This window comes from Oncorhynchus kisutch, linkage group LG5 (genome assembly GCF_002021735.2).
Source record: "Oncorhynchus kisutch isolate 150728-3 linkage group LG5, Okis_V2, whole genome shotgun sequence".
Lineage (NCBI taxonomy): Eukaryota > Metazoa > Chordata > Actinopteri > Salmoniformes > Salmonidae > Oncorhynchus > Oncorhynchus kisutch.
In genome coordinates this window covers 29,248,539-29,259,949 of record NC_034178.2, presented here as the reverse complement: position 1 = coordinate 29,259,949, position 11,411 = coordinate 29,248,539, and the positions used below count along the sequence as shown (strand labels likewise).

Sequence of the window (11,411 nt, the reverse complement as noted above, 5' to 3'; positions counted from 1 at the left end):
TGTGATTGCATTTATTAATAATTTGCATCAATAATAGAAATATGCAACACCTGAAAGAATTGGAAGAACAAAATTTTGAGGATTGGATATAAAACAACCATTGTACTGGAAATACTGATTTTGTTCTGCAAACTACTGGCCTAGGATAACTTACTTTTTGGTGGTATGCTGTATTCAAATGAGTAATCGTCAGCTTAGCTGTCACTGAAGCCAACGAGGGTTCTCATCCTGTGTGCTGTGAACAGAATGCTATCTTCTAAAAATGCCAGTTGGAATTATGTGCAGTGCATTATTTCCACCAGGAGGCCGGGGAGGCGCTAAGGAATCTCATTGGTCTCATCTGACCCCTGGGTGAACAGCGTCACGGGCGATGTGTCATTCTACCCAGATCTTGTTGATCACTAACCTCATTCCCTCCCGTCTGTCATGCAATTCCACAACTAGAGCATGATTATAGAGAGATTATCATTTGCTGCGGCGTATGGAGCAAAATAGCTGTTAAAGCTGCCAGTGGTTTTGCTCAAAAATCGACTTTTTCATCATTTTGGACAGTATGTTCACAGTAGGCAAAATGTCCCTTATCGCTATGGCTCTGCCAGTGATGACCGTCCTCCTCTCCTCCTGGCAGGGTAAGTCTTGACGATGGTGGTTGGTTTTTCGAACAGGCCGCGGCACTACGCTACATTTCTGGATACAGTTTACACGTGTTGCAAGAATGTATCCATAAATTGTAGCGGTAGACGAATCCACTAGAGACATGGGGCTAATGTATCCAGATAATGCCTCGACGTACTAAGGGGTGTCCAGACATGATGCATTTTTTTCGGATGTGTCACCTATATTTATTATAGACCTTAATGTATGTTTTGTGTTTTTATTTATTCAAGAATTTCCAGTGCTTGTCTCGAATGAAATGCGAAACGCACGATAGCCAAATAGTCTCACGCCTACATAGACAACTGTTATTCTGGCCTATATTTGGTCATTTTATCTCGAATAGATGTGCCGTTCATTAAGTATACATAATGTTTATTAATCACAAAATAGTATAACCCGTATTCGAACCCAGTGATGTCAAAGCAATGAATAATTGTCAGAAGTGATCAGGGGAACATCAAATTTGAATTTGATTAGATACACGAAATCAATTGATCAATCCATCGACTGTTACATTATTCATTTAATTATATTTACAGTATATTGCACTAAATGGGGACTGACCTAATTGAAATGAACATACTTTCATATGACATGGGCTCAGATTCCTTTGTAGTTGGTTCTAGTAATGGGCATTCCGAGTATTTTCGGTGAGCCGGCCTATTTGGCTCCTTTCATGTAAAAGAGCCGTCTCATTTGGCTCCCGAAGGGCTTTTCGTTCAAAATCGATCTAGGACCAAAGAAAAAAATTGCAGCTCTCTAAAGTAAAGCCCCAAAAGTAGGCTACCATTATGTCAGATCGTGAAATGCACGTTCACGTATTATTTTTGTCCTGAGAAATGATTAGATCACCTGGATAATTTATTTTAAATTTTTAAGGATCTGCAAAAATGAGCGTGTACCAGAATGATTCGCTCTCCCCACTATTTACAGTTTCTGTAGTGAGGACTCACCCTCTTTAGATCATTGTAATTTATCTACAGGTAATCGTTGTTTTGAGCTCAAAGCAGTAGTAACTATGTAAAATGAGGGAGCCAAACGAACGGCTCTTTCACCGATGCTATTCGGTTCCCGACGTTCAAAAAAGAGCTGTTAGTTCGCGAACCAACACACCCCTAGTTGATTAATCTGTAGTACCTTAGACCAGAAGGAAATTACATTAATGAAGCAGGAACTCCTTAGTATGGGTTGGGAGGTAGTGGGGCACCTATGCAAGTGGCATAATTACCTATAACCCTTTTATTTATTTTTATTTCACCTTTATTTAACCAGGTAGGCCAGTTGAGAACAAGTTCTCATTTACAACTGTGACCTGGCTGATTACACTTGAGACTACTCAGTGGACTTAATATATTTAGTGAGACACCAAATAGCCCATTGGCTACATCTCAACACATAATTACTGTGTAATTACACTTGGAGGTTGAAGAATGACACAGTAAAAATGTTCAGTGGTTACATGCATTAGGCTGTCCTGTAGGGCCTGACGCTATATGTCCGTCATGTGCATTCAACTCTGACCCTACGATATCCGGAGCCTGCTCGGTTTCTGTTCTACCCTCAAACTCAACTCTGGACCTTGAAGCCAGTTCCACTGCATTTTTTTATTTGTTCCCCTCCAATCAGGGACTGATTTAGACCTGGTACACCAGGTGTGTGCAATTAATTATCAGGTAGAACAGAAACCCAGCAGGCTCCGTATCTCGTAGGGTCAGAGTTGAATGCACCTGACCTATGTATAGCATCGGGGCCTACAGGACAGCCTAACGCACATAACCACTAAACATTTTTACTGTGTCATTCTTCAACCTCCAAGTGTAATTACAGAGTAATTATGTGTTGAGATGGAGCCGATGGGCTGTTTGGTGTCTTACTAAATATTTTAAGTCCACTGAGTAGTCTCAAGTGTAATCAGCTTTCTTTTGCCTCCGTCAGTCCACCCTTCTGAATCTGTCTTGTCTGGCTCTGTCTGTTTCTCCTTGTCGGTATCTGCAGTGGGTGCCACTGATGACTGCTTGTGGTACGTGGATAAGAATGGTACATGGCACAACGGTATCCCCTGTCCCTTGATGACCTTCTGTTGTGGGAATTGCCACAAGCGCTACTGTTGCCTGGACGGCCTCAAGAGGATCACGGAGAGGGAGCAGAAGCGTTGCGTGCTCTTCCAGTTCAGGTATGTGTGTGTGTTTGTGTGACTGGCTCACTAAATGTCAGAGTACACATGGGTCATATTTTGCTAATTGATTACATTGCTACCCTCAGCACTATATTTCTCTCTGAGAAACCGCCCAGAAGCGGCCCTCTTCCGGGGGGCCGGAACTGATTGAATCGGCCCTGAATCGTGTGTTGGTCTCGGGCCTGGAGTCAAAATGAACGACTGCCCAGAATCGGCCCAAGTACATCGTTTCTGTCTAACAGAATTCAGCTGACTTTGCCAGCATCTTACCAGAATCCCCCCAGAAGTGTCCAGATGCAAATTTAAATAAATGTATATAAAATTACCCGATTTTAGTAATTTTAAATATTACTACTAAACATTTTATACATAAAAATAAACCCATCCACAAAAAAAACCATTTTGTGCCGGAGGAAACACCATACACCTGGTGACCGTGTCAGCGTGCATGCGCCTAGCTCGCCACAGGAGTCTCTACAGCGTGATTGGACAAGGACATCCCGGCTGGCCAAACCCTCCACTAACTCGGACAACGCTGGGCCAATTGTGCGTCGCCTCATGGGTCTCCCGGGCGCAGCCGGCACGGACCTCAAACGAGCATCTGTAGAAACGCAGTTTTGTACTGCGATGCAGTGTCTTAGACCGCTGCGCCACTCGGGAGGTTCCATCCACAAAGTTTTTAATGCTTATCAATTGCCTTGCACAAAGTATCAAAATACTACAATACTACACAGGACTCTTAAAGAATGTCTTTAAAATGTTAATTGTATTTTCTGATCACAGAAACAATGAGCATTGTGAAATTATGAAATGTTAATTAGATAAAGCAACCCATGTAATTATCCGACAGAGAGTCGCCCCGAGCCTCAAGTAATACATTTGGGCCAGATAACTCACACCGGAATCGGCCCGAGCTCAATCCCCGCATCCTAGCCATAAGTAATACTGCCGAAGGTGGCCCAGGCTCGGGCCACATGACGTCGGCTGAGTCTGAAGCTCGATCCAGTGTGCTAGCTGGGCATGTATCAATACAGTTTAGTGGTCACTCTGTATTCCCTCTCGGAGATTGGTATAATGTTGAGGTAAGTGACCTTGCATCTGAGAGGACACAACACTACAGATTTTTTTCACACCATAAAAAGCTTTCATCATCACTTAACACCACTGAGCACACTGGGTGCAGTAACACCCAACTGGAGATCAGGGTGGTTTCCAGTAGGGAGAAGATGTGATTTTTAACATTTATTTCACCTTGGAGTGAAACGGGGGTACTTTAAAAAAACTTTTACCCCTTTTTCGTGATATCCAAATGGTAGTTACAGTCTTGTCTCATCACAGCAACTCCCGTACAGACTCGGGAGAGGCGAGCCCGGACTCGAACCAGGATCTCTAGTGGCACAGCTAGCAATTGTGATGCAGTGCCTTAGACCACTGTGCCACTCGGGAGTTCTTTAACTTGTCTTTGACTAATTGTTTTTGCTTTCTGTTTGTCCTAATGAGCATGACCCAGTTTGAAAACACCGTTAAGGTGAAGCAGAAGAGTCCTCTGCACCTACTACTATACTGAACATAAATATAAACGCAACATGCAACAATTTCTACGATTTTGCTAAGTTACAGTTCATATAAGAAATTCAGTCATTTGAAAAAAAATCATGAGGCCCTATTCTATGGTTTTCGCATGACTGGGAATAAGGATATGCATCTGTTGGTCACAGATACAGATAGACAAGGCATGGATCAGAAAACCAGTCAGTATCTGGTGTGACCACCATTTGCCTCATGCGGCGCGACACATCTCCTTCGCATAGAGTTGATCTGGCTGTTGGTTGTGGCCTGTGGAATGTTGTCCCACTCCTCTTCATTGGCTGTGCTAAGTTGTTTGATATTCTCGGGAACTGGAACACGCTGTCGTACATGTCTATCCAGAGCATCCCAAACATGCTCAATGGGTGACATGTCTAGTGAGTATGCAGGCCATGGAATAACTAGCTTCCAGGAATTATGTACATATCCTTGTGACATGGGGCCGTGCATTATCATGCTAAAGCATGAGGTGGTGGATGAATGGCACAACAATGGGCATCAGGATCTTGTCAAGGTATTCAAATTGCCATTGATAAAATGCAATTGTGTTCATTGTCCGTAGCTTATGCCTGCCCATACCATAACCCCACCGCCACAATGGGGCACTCTGTTCACAACGATGACATCAGCAAACCGCTCGCCCACATGATGCCATACATGCGGTGTGCTGTTGTGAGACCGGTTGGACGTACTGCCAAATTTAGTAAAACAATGTCGGCTTATGGTAGAGAAATTAACATCCAGCATCCATTGGTTAACTATTTTACTATTTGCATTGACCCTTGTTGCACTAACATTTTTGACTCATCACATATGCTGCTGCTACGGTTTATTATCTACCCTGTTACCTAGTCACTCTATTCCTAGTTATATGTACAGTTGAAGTCGGAAGTCCAACACTTAGGTTGGAGTCATTAAAACTCGTTTTTCAACCACTCCACAAATTTCTTGTTAACAAACTATAATTTTGGCAAGTCGGTGAGGACATCTACTTTGTGCATGACACAAGTCATTTTTCCAACAATTGTTTACAGACAGATTATTTAATTTATAATTCACTGTATCACAATTCCAGTGGGTCAGAAGTTTACATACACTAAGTTGACTGTGCCTTAAAACAGTTTGGAAAATTCCAGAAAATGACGTCATGGATTTAGAAGCTTTTGATAGGCTAATTTACATCATTTGGTTCAATTGGAGGTGTACCTGTGGATGTATTTCAAGGACTACCTTCAAACTCAGTGCATCTTTGCTTGACATCATGGGAAAATCTAAAGAAATCAGCCCAAGACCTCAGAAAAAAAGTGTAGACCTCCACAAGGGAGCAGTTTCCAAACACCTGAAGGTACCACGTTCATCTGTACAAACAATAGTATGCAAGTATAAACACCATGGGACCACGCAGCCACCATATCGCTCAGGAAGGAGACACGTTCTGTCTCCTAGAGATGAACGTACTTTGGTGTGAAAAGTGCAAATCAATCCCAGAACAACAGCAAAGGACCTTGTGAAGATGCTGGAGGAAACGGCTACAAAAGTATCTATATCCACAGTAAAACGAGTCCTATATCGACAACCTGAAAGGCCGCTCAGCAAGGAAGAAGCCACTGCTCCAAACCGCCATAAAAAAGCCAGACTACGGTTTGCAACTGCACATGGGGACAAAGATCATACTTTTTGGAGAAATGGTCTGATGAAACAAAAATAGAACTGTTTGGCCATAATGATCATCGTTATGTTTGGAGGAAAAAGGGGGAAGCTTGCAAGCCGAAGAACACCATCCCAACCGTGAATCACGGGGGTGGCAGAATCATGTTGTTGGGGTGCTTTGCTGCAGGAGGGACTGGTGCACTTCACAAAATAGACGGCATCATGAAGAAGGAAGATTATGTGGATATATTGAAGCAACATCTCAAGACATCAATCAGGAAGTTAAGGCTTGGTCGCAAATGGGCCTTCCAAATGGACAATGATCCCAAGCATACTTCCAAAGTTGTGGCAAAATGGTTTAAGGACAACAACATCAAGGTATTGGCGTGGCCATCACAAAGCCATGACCTCAATCCTATAGAACATGTGTGGGCAGAACTGAAAAAGTGTGTGCGAGCAAGGAGGCCTACAAACCTGACTCAGTTACACAAGCTCTGTCAGAAGGAATGGGCCAAAATTCACCTAACTTATTGTGGGAAGCTTGTGGAAGGCTACCTGAAACGTTTGACCCAAGCTAAACAATTTAAAGGCAATGGTACCAAATACTAATTGAGTGTATGTAAACTTCTGACCCACTGGGAATGTGATGAAAGAAATAAAAGCTAAAATAAATCATTCTCTTCTATTATTCTGACATTTCACATTCTTAAAATAAAGTGGTGATCCTGACTGACCTAAGACAGGGAATTTTTACTAGGATTAAATGTCAGGAATTGTGAAAAACTGAGTTTAAATGTATTTGGCTAAGGTGTATGTAAACTCCCGACTTCAACTGTACATATCTACCTCAATTACCTCATACCCCTGCACATCATCTCGGTACTGGTACACCGTAACAAGTTATCATTACAGATTGTGTATTTATTAATTGTATTATTACCTGTTATTACTTTTCTATTATTTCTCTATTTTCTTTCTCCATTGTTGGAACGGGACCTTATGTAAGCATTTCACTGTTAGCCTACACCTGTTTTTTACGAATCATGTGACAAATACAATTCATAACGCTTCTCAGTTTAAGAGTGCTGATATAGGATCAGTCACCTCTGACCATGTCGTCGTATTCATTATGATCTAAAAGGTCAAACTGATCCTAGGACAGCACCCCTATACTATGAGACGCTTTGTGAATAGCTGAGCTGAGGCAGAGATGGGACTGGATAGCAGTTTATGAACCTTGGAACTATGGGGTCACAGGGTAACTCTGTGGATGAAACAGTTGGTAATTGCTGTATTGATACTTTTGCATTTAATGTTAGAATGAAGTAGATAATGTGTTGATATTACTCGGTGGAAGCTTTTAGAAAGAGTCTGAGGTGGTTTCCCCTCCTTTCCTCTCCTAGCCCTACCACCATCGCTGGTATTGCTTCGTCCATCCTGCTCTTCGTGGCTATCATTGCTACCATGGTGTGCTGCTTCATGTGTTCCTGCTGTTACCTTTACCAGCAACGACAGCAGCGTGGCAGGACTCCCTATGACGGTAGCATGATGGATAATTGCTAACAGAATGTGTTAATATGACAGATGATGTGTGTATACAATGTGATGTTTTTTGCAAAATTGTCATTTGGAATTGCAGTTGGAAAGGGTTTGAAGTCTGCCTGCTTTTGAATGTTATTATGTCAGACGGAGTTATAATGTCAAAAGAATTTGGGACTTATACAAGGCGAAAATTGGGGTGGGGGGGTTCATTGAATTAGTGCGATCATCACAGTATACCGTATTCCTATATTGACTCAATGATATGCTTCAACCTCAGCCCAGCACATCCCAATGGCCAGCTACCCTGTGGAGCCCATGTATGACGCTTACGGCAAGCCGCTGGTGATGGGACATCCTGATTATCAGCACCCTGGTTACCCAATGGCACCTCAGTATTCTGGCATGCCTCAGCCATACCCCATGATGCAACCCGGGCCGTTCCCCCCGTACCCCATGGCAGACCCTGGCTACCCTCAGGGAGGTAAGAGGACAACCTGAAACACCTTTATGATCACTACTGAGTGATGTGATTTGTAGACGAATGCCATATCAGTGTCTGAAGAGTAAACACAATCCTGAAGCACATTTTTGGAAAAAGACAGATAATTGTATTCTATGTCACAGTTGAAGCTTTTACTGTTGTGTGTTGCAGCACCCCCTCCTTACTCCCCGCCACAGTACACTCCCCACCCCGGTCACTGATGGGATGAAAGCAAGTACTGTACATGGAGAGGAGAAACAAACTAAGCACTGCGTCAAGAAGAGAAGGCGACCACAAGAAGGCAACCATGGCTCCGGCTCTCCTAGCGGTTGCCTCGTGAAAGATAACCAGAGGCACTTTATTGTCCTTTATTTTCTATGTCCTTTAAAAGAACAGGAGCATATGCTGAGTTGGGGGTTCTCCTGTCTGTCCTGGCACTGAACTTGATTCCTACTGACAGTCTAATGTGGAAAATGTCACACCATTCCAAAGTGAGGTTAACCCACCTGCATCCTTCATCCGTGCACTTACTCTGACATCTATCCCTCGCAATTAGCGTAACCCAAGATGGCGTTTTTCAAGGTCACATGCTTTGTTTGACATGAATTCTCTGCTTAAGACATTTGACTTGAGGAATGGTGAACGCCTGTTTCTCACATGTTTGCTTGGCTTTAATCCGGTAGTGGACAGAGCGAGGGTCATACCTGCAGATAACAGGGTGTGCATGAGAGCTGGTTGACTCTTATCTGTTGTATTAAAGTCAGAATGCTCAGAAGAGTTGACGGCTCCTCTCGCTCTGTCGGACCCCTTTTAGTCAGCTCTCTGTGGGGATTTCTTTGTTAACTCATGCTCAGCTTGTCTTCTGTAATAGATTAACATTTACTTTATGTATATTAGAACGTCAGTTAGACAGTACATATTCTGCTACATACCAATTTTTCATGGTATTCAAGTTGTCAGAAATACGTTTATTTATTAGTGGAATCTATGTGAATGTTAATTTTCAGTAATATATCCAGCCAATATTTAACTTAAATAACACATCTGAGCCTCGTGTCATCGTGAATTCAAGGAACTGTTTCAAGACATATTTTGTCGACAATATTTGAACATGTCTTATTATTGTTGTAACAGACACAACTTTTTTTTAGAAATGTTTGACCATGAAATGCTTCCGAGCATTTCCTCACTCTGTCTTATTTTTGGCTATGATCTTTTTCTCTGAGCCATTGTTGTGCCCCTTGTAGGATGTTGGAACTGTACAGTAGAGCCTGACGTGTTGAGCATGTTGTACAGTTTACTATTAGTAACCACTGAAGGGCTCGTCCCAGGTCAAATGTGTCGGATCAGGTGACATTCTATTTTACCCACCCTGAGATTCTTAACAGATTTTTCTATGGAATCATTTTGAGAGTTTTAGCATATTTGTTCAGAGAGGAATGATGAAGCAATCGTGCAATAGATATACAGATTCTTCTTGGCCAGCCCGTGTTTAAACGTGTCAATGTAAAACAGTGACATACTCTTATTCATAAACCCTATTGATATTTTATTATTTGAATTGGATTACTGTAATGTTTATTGTCAACATGTAAAGTGTACGTGTTGTGGGTTGAGAATTTTTGAACTGTTTAGAATTTCTGCATACATTTGACCTAGAGTGTGAGTCTTACTAATAGATCAAGTTGACCCTGATTTTAAACAAATAACACAAAATCAATTGTACCATTTCATTTCTTTATTGAGAAAATTGATCCAACATTACATTTCTTCGTTGGAAAAAGTATGTGAACCTCTTCGATTAATCATCTGAATTAAGTGTATTAAAGTAGTCAAAAGTGTAGTATTCGGTCCCATATTCCTAGCATGCAGTGACTACATCAAGTTTGTAACTTTATAAACTCCTGGGATGCATTTGCAGTTTGTTTTGAAAGTGTTTTGGTTTATGTTTTGCCCAACAGAAACGTGACGGCTTGTCTTTTTGGAGTCACTTTTATTTTTAGGTAAGAATAGAGCATGTTTTTGAACGTTTCCACATTAATGTGGACGCTACCGCCATGATGGATAATCAGGAATAGATCATGAATGATGTTAAGTGAGAAGGTTACAAACGTCTTATCTACTCAATTAAAAATACAATTACTCCAGTCATCATCCCCCATTCGGTTACTATTGGGAAGAACAGCATCCAAAACCCGACAAAAACAAACTGCAAATGCATCCAGAGTTTTTGTAGAGTCACAAGCTTGATGTAGTCATTACATGCTAGGAATAGGGGGACCAAATACTATACTTTTGACTACTTTAATACACTTAATGCAGATGATTAATCTAGAGGTTCACATACTTTTCCTAACAAAGAAATTGAATCCATTTTTTGAATCAACTTTTTGAAAAAAAGGTTCTAAATTTTGAATGCAATTTATTTTTTTGTGTACATTTTACCAGAGTGTAAATCACATCTGTTACTAGTAGAACAGTTCCCAGCTCTTACTTGTTGGTTGCCTGTTGTTTAATGGGATGGTAAGACATTGTAATACAATAAGTGCTATGTTTTTTTTCTTTCGAATAACATAAATTATAACTTTGAAATGTAAAATCCAGCAGACTACTGTCGTGTATTGCATGGTGCGCTTTCAAATATTTAACAAACCAACAACCCTTTTGATGTGTCGCCTTGAAATCAATGATATCATTACTGTGAGTGTGTGGAACTTTAGTTTATTAGGAGAAGTTTGGGTGATGACGCCCTCTTAGAGGTGGATTCTGAATTCTGACGGCAGAAAAGTAAGTATTGGCTTTCAAACCCAGTCAATTTATAACTGAATGAATCAAATTGCGGAGGCTATGACAGTAATGCAATTTTACTACAGCATTTTGACCACTAGATGTCCTTAAAATTGATACTTTGCAGCCAAGTGAAAAATCTGTTTTACATAAAAAAATATATTTGTGAACTATGTCCTATGAACACGACGTTGCACTTTGTTGCAACAATTTTCTCACATATTTTGTAGTCATTAGCTTGTTATTAGTTATTAGCTCATTCAACTATGTCATAAAACACCTCAATAGAATAGACACCTCTTCAAAGATGACAAATTCAACTTTCATTGTTTAAAAAAATATATAATTGTCTGTGTTCATTGAACACCAAACCCTCTTGGAACTAATGCTGTAATCATGAAAGAGGAAGTAGCGCTGTGTTATACCATGCTTTGGCATTTCTCATAAACTCAGCCCTTCCCATTGCCTTTAAAGGACTATGTACCCTGCACTAAATATGGACATGCAGTTTCAAAGGATTTCAAAGAATGT

The 11,411-nt window shown here is 41.1% G+C and overlaps 1 protein-coding gene across 1 annotated transcript; it reads left to right on the top strand.

Annotated features, from left to right (window-relative positions):
- The first annotated feature begins 365 nt into the window (after positions 1 to 365).
- On the top strand, positions 366 to 10,696 carry LOC109890858 (protein shisa-4-like). The gene is made up of 5 exons (XM_020482932.2): positions 366 to 629; positions 2,653 to 2,830; positions 7,474 to 7,610; positions 7,890 to 8,093; positions 8,265 to 10,696. Exons 1-5 carry the CDS (start codon positions 554 to 556, stop codon positions 8,312 to 8,314), a joined length of 645 nt encoding a protein of 214 aa, XP_020338521.1. The 5' UTR covers positions 366 to 553; the 3' UTR covers positions 8,315 to 10,696.
- The last annotated feature ends 715 nt before the right edge of the window (positions 10,697 to 11,411 follow it).